General features: G+C 37.7%; 1 protein-coding gene across 1 annotated transcript in view; it reads left to right on the top strand.

Annotated features, from left to right (window-relative positions):
• The window catches only part of HCN1 (hyperpolarization activated cyclic nucleotide gated potassium channel 1), a 194,224-nt gene that overhangs the window by 120,069 nt on the left and 61,368 nt on the right, over positions 1-12,787 (top strand). Inside the window, exon 6 of the mRNA XM_085297700.1 lies at positions 3,810-4,028. Coding sequence (XP_085153826.1) covers positions 3,810-4,028 — 219 coding nt within the window. The remainder of the gene's footprint in view (positions 1-3,809; positions 4,029-12,787) is intronic.

Raw genomic sequence — 12,787 nt, 5'->3', positions numbered from 1 at the left:
AAATGTGAGGATTTATTAATGTCGTCAAGCTATATTACATAATCAGTCCTTGGATAAACAGCTTTGGTATTTCTCACAATTACAGTCTTTAATAGTTTTTTCAAATTAATGTCGTTTCATTTAAAACATTTTAAACCGATTACTGCTAATCTGTAAACTTGTTGTCAGCTAGGAAATTAAATGCCCTTTTTTACAGTATGTTTGGATTTTTTTTTTAAATCTATACATTAGAAATATGACCATCTAGGGAGATATTTAGTGTACAGTATGTTTACATAATAAATATTGTTCATATTTAACAATTATGTTAAAGAAAAGCTGAATATGTAAAAGCACAGCAGTGTTTATTTCATAAGAAGAGTTTTAAGTAATCCAAGAATATTATCTGTGAATGCGTTACGTAAAAATTGCCTTATGAGGCAAGTGCAAAAATGCTTTGTAATGAAAAAATCTCTGTATGCCAATAACAGAGAGATGGTAACACCTCACTTTCATATAGCAAAGTGCAGCACATTGGAGTCCAGTTATGGAAAATTCCGATCTGTYACTTTGAACAAAGTTAACAGTGCTCTTGCCAAACTCTTAGGTTATACAACACAAACTGAAAAACGCTGAATTAATTGTTATTCTGATTTTATATTGTAAAATTGATAGCAGCATACATGATTTATAGATTTCTAATTTGACATTAGAAACAATGTTCCTGTTAAGTTATTTCTATACTCCAGCTAAATCAGTGAAAAAAGAAATACTGAAATTTTTACTCTTCAAGGAAAAAACAAGTAAATATTGAATTTTTACTCTTCACAGCAGTATTCATTCCACATCACATTTTTTAAAAATCCCCACAGAAACTAAAAAGACCAGCATGTGAGACTGATTCTACAAGAACTGACTGACTTTTAAGGAAAGAAAGAAATCAAAAAACATTGGCAAATATTTTCAGCAACAAAATCCCCAGGCAAATACAAGCTGAATTTAAATGGTTTGTCAGTCCTTTTCACTAGGTCTTTTTCTCCTGCTAGGCCCTTTCTATCCATCTCAGGACCATCTACTCTCAGATGTCTGAACTGTGATTAGTCTACACTGAGATAATATCTCATGCAGACTGTGCAACAAAATGGCTATTTGAGATGGCCCTAACMTCCTGTCTGGATTCAGATGTAATTAATGCCTCTGAGTTGTGGGATCCTACGGGATTACATATAGAGATGATTATATGATTGAACATCCATCCATCTATTTGGTTGTACAACTTTAGTTGTTCCTGTTCTGTCATTACTCCCCATGCTACTGCTTTTCAAGTAATATTTCATTTGTTTTTGACTCATTCAGATACATATTTGGTAGAAATAGTCTGTCATTTTCTTATTCTCCCCTAAAGACAATCATATTTTATTTAATATTGTAATTCACAAATTTGGAATGGGACTCAGTCAAGAAATAAAATTAACCAGTTTTTGCATTAAATCAAAGATTTTGATGTAAAGGTTTAATTTCATTGAAAGAACTTTATTTGAGATGTATTACACAAGGATGTAATGGAAAAAATTAATAGACAAGGTCAAGATCAGCTTAATTAAAAAAAATATTGGTAATACAGTAATGCTAAGAAGTGCAGTTTAGGAGCAAGATCCACTATATGGAGCTATGCAAGAACTAAAGTCGTGATCTTGCAGCCTCATGAATGCTGTGGCTTTAATAACACCACTTATAGCCTCAAAGTAGGACAATCTTTTTTTTTTTTTTTTTTATTTTTTTTCTAGCAAGTAGCCTATTTTGCCCAATTTAGTGTACATAAAGCTACAACTGTCAGTTGCAATAAATTTGATATAGTTCTGTAAGAATTCCTATATTAATCACTTTAATCCAAAAGAGATTGATACCAGCTGGAAGGAAAGCTCTTCAAAATACACCATACTTTGATCAGTGTAAAGGTACTTTCCTAGGAGATAGGGGATCTTKACTAAAATACCTGCACGGACCCAGACAGAGAGGAGGTTTCGTGTACTTCATCTGGGTATCTGAATCCCAAACTGGAGATTTTTAGAGGAAGCAACTCCAGTTCTTTCATTTTTGGAGGTTTTTTTGCAACTCCAAAACAAAAGGAAATTTATTTCCTCGTTACCCAATGAAACCTTTACCACTCCCAAGAGTTCTAGTTTAATGTAAGATAATTCTTTTTGTTGGTACAGACACTGAAAAATTATTCCTTAGCAGCATTTACAACACAAGTTCCCTTTGTAAAGACAGAAGCAGTTCACAAATCTGAAAAGCTTATAAACTTAGAAAAATGAAACAAATGTAAACAGAGGAATCATTGATTTGTAAATTATTGTATCAGTGAATAAATATTAACATTGTCGTCTGCAATCCAAGAATTGTTAGCTTATTCCCTGTTACCAGTTATTTTAGCTGATAGGGTTTGAATAAACGAAAAGAGCAAGAATAATTAGCATCCTTGGCATTTAAGATAGGAAGAGAGAAAGCCTGAAGCTCTTTGAGAAATGAAAAAAATGTGAGCAAAGCTTTCATGGGTGGAACAGAGATAAAAATACTGATTTTTTTTTTTTGCACATCTCATACATAAATTTGATCTGGAGATTTGTTTATGTGTACAGAATTGTTATTTTTTCATCCTGTATATTTCATCCTGTATACACTATAGTAGGTAACTGTTTAATACTATTAATCGTATCGTTCTTCACTTCTTCATTTCTGAAATTATTCTCAGTTCTCTGTGATAAATACTGTGATTTCTCATGTAGGCTGTGTGCCTCCAAGCCCAATTTGTTTTCCTGGGTGATGGGTTGGGTGATAAACAGCTATAAAACTGTTCCCATTTCATTCCTTTGGCAAAGAAAATTGAAAAAAGAAAAAAAAAAAAAAAGAAAAACTAACAAGGATTCCCAGGGCTTTTCGGAATGTGTTGAAATGTCTGCTTTTCTCTGGGAACAGCCCCTTTGACTGATTCTGTGCAAAGCTAAAGGGGAATGTTGAAAACACCTTTGCAGTTTTAATAGCCTGTGAATGAACTGCACCGTCCTTCTAATCTCCCTAGAAAGAATCCAAAGGGGTGCCTAAATATCAAGAGTGCAGGACCCAGGAATTTACCTATTCTTTTGAGTTGTGTTTCGCGAAGGGTGGCTATGACCGCAGGTTAAAGGTGAAGAATACACAGAGTCCTTTTGAACTGAAGTGTTTCTGGTATAAACAAAATTACGAGAAGAACAGGATAAACAGACAAACAACAAATAACATGACAGCAATTAACAACAAATGCAATTTTTTTTGAGTTTTTTTCCTCCTTGGAAGTTTTTTCCCTCCTTGGAAAGTGAAGCAGCTGATAAGATGAAGTGTGGTTGTGTGTTAAAATCAACAACTCTGAAGAGAAAGAAGTGGGGCCACATGACTATGTTAATGCATATTAAATTAAAGTGCCACCTTCACACACTTGATAAGTCTATGTGCTCAGCTCTTTCTAATCCTCCTGCCTCAGAGTGTAAAGTAACATTGACCTTTAGCCTCCTTGTAATTAGGTAAACACCCAAGTTTAAGAATACAATCATGTATTAAAAACAGTCAATTTTATTTCATATCATTGTGCTAAGTAAGTACTATCGTACTATCTGATAGAATCTCTGATGTTTTATCTAGCAATTAATTTAGAAGGCATATATCTTTCCTCCAAGGATATGTTACCAAGCTGTTCCTTCAAAGCCAGTGATCTAAATTCCTACTATATGGATGCAGAAGTATTTTTTCCTGCAGCTGCTTGCTGGCTCAGTCACTTGTCTCTTTTCTTGCAGAATGATTCCTGGGGAAAGCAGTACTCCTATGCACTCTTCAAAGCCATGAGCCATATGCTCTGCATTGGTTATGGAGCCCGTGCTCCTGTCAGCATGTCCGATCTCTGGATAACCATGCTGAGCATGATTGTGGGGGCTACTTGTTATGCCATGTTTGTTGGTCACGCRACTGCTCTGATTCAGTCTCTGGATTCTTCACGACGACAATATCAAGAGAAGGTAAGTAATTTTAATGCATGCTTTTAAAGTTTTCAGATAGATTTATGAGATGTTTTAAATATGGGAAAAGCTTTATGATTTTGCGTGAAATAATCTACTAGCATCTGAATCCTGCAGCAAATTTCACTAACCATGAAATAATTCAGAGAATACCGCGAGCTAAATGTATTCCTGCATGACCTACATGTATCACATGCACTGAATGAAATCTTGGATGTAAAGCTTGCTTTCAGTTCGGTAAAATCTGACATAGAAACTCTGTCTTCTGGTCCAGACTGTGCTTCATGCTGTAGGTACTTGAACTAAAGCTTGAATGAGGAACTTGAATGAGGTAACTTGGGTTTGTCTATAGAGTTTGCTGTCATTCCTGTGGACTGCGATATAGGGATAAATTTAAACTTGTCATAAGAATGGCCTTTAGATGAGGGCCAGGTCTGATCAATTACTGTTGCCTGGAACTGCTTTAGAGAATTGCTTGAAAGAAGTCTTTATTTGCCTTATAATATTGTTTACACTATAATCCATGATGTGCTAGCCTGTCTCCAAGGACTGAAGAAGAGTAGCCTAAAAAGCACTCAGCTAAAAGATAGAAAAGTAGAGATAGTGTACAAAAAGAAATAAATGGGGAGTTCTTTAAGAAACAGAAAGAAAAACTGAGTTTGTCAGATTCCTTGTAAGCATTAGTGGAATTAAAAAGACATAAATGGGTTCAGGGTGGGAACCTAATGGAAGGAGCACAAAGATGCACTAATGAACACAGTCAATTCTCTGAACAAAGGCAGAGACAAGTGAGGATGAACATACAAAACCAGGTGCTGATGGTAGGAGTGATGGTATAAGGAAGAAAGGGTAAGAATGAAACAGCAAATGGTAATAAAGATGTGCAGGCTTACTGAGGTGCTTAAAAGAAGCCAAAATTGAATGTTACAGTGAATGGAGAACTGGAGAGGACAGCTGAACAAACTAGCCAAATCAGAGTTCAAAGGAGAGTTCAAATCAGCAAGTAAGAAATGTGGCCTGAGCAACAGTATTTGGCATGCATCTGAAAGGGAGTCAGGAAAGGCAAATTGGGCAGAAATCCCAGGGTGATGTAACACAAGCCTGGGGGAGAAACCTGGCAAGAAGTATGCAGAAGAGAGGGTTACCCTTGCATGTCCTGAAGATGAAAAGGAAGGGCCTGAGTTTGATGGGCAAGGAAAAGGGGAAAATCCAAAAAGACCAAAGAATAGAAAAGATTGTGTTTTCTTTACAGGCAGGCAAGAGTGTATCAGAGAAGAGTTTACGTTCAGTTTTGTTAAGCTGAAATCCCAGCAACACAACCGGAGGCAGTATCTCAGAGACAGGGAGAGATAAGGGATGTGCTAAAATGCCAGCAACAGAAAAATTAGCCAGTAGTTGACACATTAATCTCATGGCTGTTTAAAACAGAAGATTGCAAACACAGTTATCTTGAATGATAAGCGAAGATGAGAGGTTTAGAAGGAGAGCATGAGTGAGCGTTAAAACGTCTAGAAATCTGAGTTTTGTCAGTGGCCATGTGATACCTCCTAATCCATTACAGTGTACAATCAAGGCGCTAATCTGCTAGATGATTTAATCTAACTAACTGGCTGGTTGGGACTAGTGACAGGGTCTGTTCTGCCATCTGAAAGGGAAGCAGTTTGACCAGAATGGGACATTTATAAGGAGCTGTGGGACAGAAACAACTTAACCATCATGGAAAACATAAAGCCTTAGACCTGATGTAACTGCTTTTTCATTAGAGGTTGGGACTAACATATGTACGCACACATGCACAGACATATGAAATCAGCATCAGCCTGAAAGCTCATCATATTTGTCATCCTCAGACYTTCATGGCTGCCCTGTAGTATCACAATGTTCTTTCCTAAAAACTTGCCTGGATACTGGCATGGTTGCCTCAAAAATTCAAAAGGCATTGCTATTTTCAACATTTAGTTCAAGAGGGAAACTAAGGAAAAGATATCCATAAATAAGGAGAAGTCTGATATGGTAAGTTTGTTGATACATATATGTTAGAGTTTCAGGAATATTGTAACTGCATACAAATATTCATATATTTAAAACTGTGTTAAGTAAAGTCAGTTTTACTTATGGGTTGTTAAATCCATAAGTAAAATCTAGGGAGCAGTCAAGTGCTATTGCATTTCTCATGTTTTCACATAACAGCAAACAAAGCAGTATATTTTTTATTCTTTTTTGTACACGCATTTTATTAAACATAGCGTGGAAATGTCTGGCATTTTTCACTTCCTGGAGTTCTGAACATTTGCATTCTCTTTGTTTTCATTTCCTATTTACCAGTGGTTTCCTGACATTGCAGTCCAAAGCCTAAAACGGCATTGCCAATGAAAAATGAAAGAAATGAGCCAGAAATTGCATGTGTGTTTCTATTCTGTAGAAAAATGTTTCCCTGTCGTTCTGTCTGGCCCTCTTTTGCCTGGTGATTATTTTATGCTAGGGCTAAAACATGTTAAAGAAAATTTTCTAATGATTTCTGAGGCTCTGAAATCATCAGCTATAACATCTATAACTAACTGATTCTATGATTCTGTGATTCTAACTAAACTGATATATTTGCATGTTCTTGTCCATTATTTTATCGGAATTTAATCATATATTTTGAAATAAATCTGTGACTGTAGTCTAAGAATTTTTTGGCTTAGTGTATTGCTTTCTCTTCTTCTGGAATTCAAAGTTAGATAAATCAGGAGAGAGTGACTTCATTAGTTTTCTTGGGTTTAACTGCCAGTAGCTTCYCCTTTTTTTGTTGCTAGTCTTAAATATATAGCATTGTGTATTTTAAAGATCCATTGCTTCTGTAATAAGAGATATTGAAAATAATGGAATTAGCAGGTTTTGCTAGAGAATGTAGAATGACACCAGAGAGAGGATGTTCTTAGATTCTCTTCTGGGTCAGATCATGACAAAATTTTACTCTCTCTCTTTTTTTTCTTTTTTTTTTCTTTTTCCCCTTAACTGATTCTTTTGCTGCAGCTAAAATGACATTTCATAAATGTATCTTTAGTACTTAGCTATGAAAGGATAGTTCTGGTGCTTCTTGAAATGAAAGTAGCTTACAGTGACATATTTGCTGAAAACACCACATCTTCTCTGTTCAGATCCTTCCAAAGGAAAGCTAGCAAAGCTAAGCTATGCAAAGCTAGCAAGCATTACAATTCAAAATGGAGGAAATAAACACGAGAAGAAGAGRAAGAGTTTTTGTTTAGCCAAATATGCCAAACACCATCCAAGAGAACCAACTAAGAATTTAATCTGTGCCAAGCATTGCATGCTGATAGAAATCAAAGTATGCTTAAGAAAGCAAATATTACTCCACTAGGTTTACTGTTATGGACCAAAGACATTATTTATCAGAGGAAATGAACAGTGATTATTAGCTGCCAAATGCTGAGGGGGAACAATAAAATCACATACCAAGAACTGCTAGAAAAAAGAACAGATTGCTACATTCTGCTCACTTTGAGGAATACCTCGCAGATTTTTCCACTGAAGTGAATGGAAGTATTTCTGGAGAAAAAAATACTGACTTCTGTCAGAGTGAATAAGTCCATCAGGACTTGGTTTCAGTGAATGAAGTACCGATGCCTGACAGCGGAGAAAGACATGTCCAAGCCAGGTATACTCAATCCATATTCCTTTTTCAATAAGAAAATCTGATAGACCATTCTACCTTATAAAAGGACAGAAAAGAGTCAGTGGTATCTTAGCACTCTCCCTCCCCAATCTCTGATATAAGCCAGAGACAGGTGCAGTAGTAAACAGAAGTCATATTTTAATAATAATTCCTCTGACTTTTTCTAATACCCAGGAAGTCACAGGCAGCATCTGAAAAAAAATGTTTGCCTCTGCTAAGGTAACTTTTGAAAAAAAAATCTGAAATGCATATGCAGAATTTGTTAACCAAATACTGTAAAACAAAGGAGCCAAATAAACAGTCACTTGGCAAGGATTAGAAGATCATTAGTAAAATAACTCTTCATTTGGATATTTATAGTTTTTAATACAAAAATGATCACCTAATGCTTTGGATACTGTTGAATAAGCTTGACAAAGATTGGTTAAAATTTCTTTTGTTCCAGTCTGTTATAGTAGCACAAGAGATCCAGGAACTAAGTCATAAACAAACTAATGGATTTGTAATAGCATATGGATTTTATCATATTCAAAAAGATTTTACAATTGGCTTGATAAAATGATAGCTATTCAATCCATTTTAATTATGCTATCATTTATATATTTTGATTTTTCTTTAAGGGTAAGCAAGTCTAGCAAACACGCAAAGTTTCAAAAATAGACTAAATAGATAAAGCAATTTTATCGGGTGCAAGTAGTAAAAAGGCACAAAATTCGTATATATGCATATCATGGAAAATAGAAAAAATTACAACTGTCTCTATATAGGGGTTGCTGTCCTGCTCTTGGACAGATATGTTAAATCATTATTAAAGATGAGGAAGTATTCTGGGCTTGACATCAACTTCAAATATCCCAAAGGACATCTCCTTCTAACCCTATATTATGCTTTTAACGTATCTCTTAATTTATGGTCTTTTAGCATGTCTTCTGTTAAATCAGTCACTAGACTCAAAGAGAACAGACCTTTTTAGATCTCAAAGAGAGAAAAAGATATAAAAAAAACCTTTTCTACAGAGAAAAAGCAATAATTGCATGCAAAGATGATTTAAAAGCAGCGTACTAATAGGTGCTGGGTAATCTTACGTAGACAGCATGGTGATTTGAAGAACAGATTGTTCATATTTAATATTCTTTTTAAGCGTCCAAAGAAACGTTTACAAATGGGTTTACGAATGTTTACAGCATAGGGTTAAGGGAGGAAGGCAGTTCGAGATTTTGCAGCACGAGGGCTTGCAGCAGCTTTTCGAGTCCGCCCCTCACAGCTCTGATCTGGGTGTCTAAATCCTGCGTCCCGTGGATGGGCAGAGACAGACCCTCCGCCGTTCACGCACAAGAGCCGGCAAGCTGGGCGAGCTGGCTTGAGGAAGCCGTGACTGACGCGTGTTTCCGTCTGCCCGCTCTCCCGCACGCCCTGCCTCCGTGAGGCCGCGGCACGTGCTCCCGGCAGCTCCCTTACGTGTCTGAGCTCCTCCTCTCCGAATGGCGAGGAGGGATCACCTTCCGCTCCAGAGGCAGCCAGAAGAGCAGATGGCGTTTCCTCCCCTGCCGGCGTATCGCCCTGGGAGGAGAAAACTCTTCCCAGAAGCGGCAGAAGCAGGTTCAGAGCCGACAGGCACCCGAGCGGTTCAGACAGGAGCTCGCCCCTACCGCCACGTGCCAGGCGTTTTGTGCTGCCACAAGATGAAGCAGGTGGAAAGGAGAGTGAAAAGGAGCCTCTTTGCCTCCCCTCACCTCCCCTCACCCGTTGAAACCGCTCCGCTTTACCCAAACTAGGAAAGATTTGTTGTGCCCGAGAGGGTTGAGGTGTGTGGACGTGACTCTGGGGTGGGGACAACGCGTGTGAGTCCTGCCCCGTCCCAAGGGGACATCCGTAAGTGGTTCCTGGGACGCTCACAGGCAGCGCTGGCGGCGGGCGCCGAACCTTCGCTCCCCCTTTCTCGGGTGAGCGCCGTCGGCGCCGAGGGGGAGAGTCGTGCCTCTTCCTCTCCCTGCCTGATGGTTGTGGTGTGCAGCAGGGAGGGCAGCGGCAGCGCGGGGCACTCCGCCGCAGACTGCAGCTTGGTGTCCCAACACGYGTCTGGGAGGCGACGTCTCTGCGTTCTCTTCTGGGGAAAAGAGCAAGCCTTCCATGTTTTCCTAAGTTTCAGTCACTTTGTGGTTAAAGACAGGGTAGAACAAGATAAACATCAGACTCTTGATATGCTCATTAGTAGAGCTTTGATGCCTAGGAATCATGGACGTCTAAATATCAGGGACCTAYGGATGAGCAGGAGTTCAGGAAGTGGCAGTTCTGGGGTTAGATCGTGGTGCAAACGCGTGGGAGGGGAAGAGGAGTGACAGATAGCAGGGCCACATCACTGTTTAATTAGACTTTGTCCAATTTTGGTACCTTTATTTACATACATATGTGTACATATATAAATATATGTATGTGTGTGTATGTGTGCGTATGTGTGTGTGTGTTTGTGTCYGGTTTTGTCTTCCCTTGTAGGAGTCCAGAGATGGCTAACAAGGAGTGACTGTGAGGCAGGTAACAGAGCAGAGCTGCTGCTACCTACGTTTTCTACGTACTGTTCATGAATTAAGAATCTTTGAATTTCTAATTGTTTCTGGTATTTTGGAATAAACTGCAGAAATGTAAGAAACGAAAAGAGCATAACTTGAATTTTAGACATCAAGATGAAGTTGCAATACTAGAGTTTTAACATGTAATACTTGGATCTGATCTGATAAGCAAAGATTCCCAAGAAATATTGGTTTGCTTAATCGGTTCAGCTGTGTTTCATGCTGTTCACATTAYTTTTTAAAGGAACTCTTGCTTTTCTGTTGCTGAAGTGGTTTTAGGAAAGCCTGAAACACAAAACTCTTCTCTCATTGGTCTCAACTCATTTTCTTTACTCAACAATAGCACRTTTTCACTTATACAGCATAGTTTTAGCAATAGGTCATGTCATGCTCAGATTGCTGGAACAGGCGAGCCATTTTGAAGATAAATCTTATCTTTACTGTGCAGTTGTGCTATAGTATATTTGCCACCCCAGATAGAATTATTTTTTTTTTTTTGTAGAGCAAAGGATGGTTTACTATGACGTGCAAGAAAAAAGGAGGCAAAGGGGAGTGAAATCTTGTCACTGAATATCAGCTTAAAATTTTGCAAGCTTTTTTAACATCTCATTAGCTTGCACAGATTTGTATAATATTTAGCTTCTTCATAGTGTGATATTTTAAATAGTAAGTAATTTTTTATCAGTCTTATGAGTGATTAAATACAAGAATTGTTAAAAGTTTCCTATAGCCTCATAYCTCTGGGAATAACTGAGTATTGTCTGAGTAGGCAAAATTTGAACCACAGGAAGTTCCGCCTGARCGTGAGGGGGAATTTCTTCCCTGTGAGAGTGACAGAGCACTGCACCAGGTTGCCCAGAGAGGTTGTGGAGTCTCCTTCTCTGGAGATCTTCAAGGCCTGCCTGGATGCAACCCTGTCTAACATGCTCTAGGAGACCCTGCTGAGCAGGGAGGTTGGRCTAGATGATCTCCAGAGGTCCCTTCCAACCTTACTGATTCTGTGATTATATGATTCTATGAGTGTTGACTGTGCCAAGAGCATTATGGTTATCATAAGCCTGAGAAGAAGAAAGTTCAGTGTTACTCCCTAAATATTTAGGAATAAATTAAAGCATGAGCCAATATTTTGGGCTTATTTCTGGTAGTGATAATTCTTCTTGGCTTTTGTGATTTTACTGGGAAATTCAGAGGGTCTTCTAGTTAAGGGTCTGGAAGTCTTGACTTCTGAATTATTCATATCTGATGCAGTATATCATCATCGTATGCTGTTTTTGTGACCATCAGATGTCAGACTGCTAAATGGATATAGTCTTTCTGTCTTCTGTGAGTATTATCTCCTTGTACTGAGATTTTTCAGATTAGAGCAAATTACTGAAATATATTTGGTAGCTGTAGAATTACAAAACATTCCAAAAGAAAATGAACAAAAGGTTGCCACTCAGAGAAAAACTGCCATTTCAGATATTTTATTTCAAAGGGTTCATCCTGGTATTTAAAAGAATATACTTGTATCATTTGTAGATATGTTAATTCTTCTGTTTGTGTGTATTCTTTTAAATATTTTGATGCATAATTAAGACCGTCATGAACTCAACCCTCTGACATATGTAAACAGAGCTACTAGAGCTCATGTGCAGAGAGASGCCTATTCATCGAACATGAAAGTGTTGGCTATGTCAGGGTAGGACCTTTACTAGCACCACCTGCTTTCTCTTTCTGTCAGTTTATCTTAGTAATTTTCATTTWTTACAATTACGTGAATTTTTGCTGGACATACTTGTGATACTTAATTTGACCTTAACCTTCTGAAGATTTGAAATAGAGAACAGCAATAGATATTACTGCAACAAGTAAGGACAAAATACCATCGTGCCTGCCACTGTCCGAATGATAATCAGAAGCTATATACTTTTAAAAACATATTGATAACAAAATAAGTGATAATAAATGTATCTGTTTCTTTCCAATGGAACTGAATAGAACACTCTGTTAGAGGGAAGGGCTTTAGGAAAGGAATATAAATCAGTCAGGATGTTCTTACTACACTGGTCTCCTGTTTTGTCCAGATTCTTCATTATCGTGTTTCAGCTTCTCGTTACACTCAATTCTGCTGGGGTAATCAGGTTGGCTATTTTTGCCTTGTATCTTTAAAAAGGCAATTGTTTCCTCCCAATAGCATGTACTGTGCAAGCCAAGTGCTATCCATCCGGCTGCATCATACCTGTGCCAAACTGTAATAGACTCCCACTGCTTCTAAAATGACAGATGGGACTTACTTTGATTTATTGCTGTGTTGTGGGTAATTTACCTATAAAGTGTTCTGCTGTCTTGCATTATGAATTAGGTTTCTAACACTTTTCCTTATGAAAATGCAGAGCAAGCTCATTACAATTTCAGCCATGTTCATGATGGCTATATAAAATTAGCTCTGAAGATATAAAGTTATACCAGAGTCAGATTTTAAGAACAATTAGCTTTCTTTTTGCAGTAATTATCATAGGATAGGTTACATA

The sequence above is a fragment of the Rhea americana genome, unplaced genomic scaffold (genome assembly GCF_003343005.1).
Source record: "Rhea americana isolate MKP2758 unplaced genomic scaffold, rheAme1 scaffold_13, whole genome shotgun sequence".
In the NCBI taxonomy this organism is placed as follows: Eukaryota; Metazoa; Chordata; class Aves; order Rheiformes; family Rheidae; genus Rhea; species Rhea americana.
The sequence above is the reverse complement of the archived record's forward strand: the minus strand, read 5'-3'. Positions and strand labels throughout refer to the sequence as shown.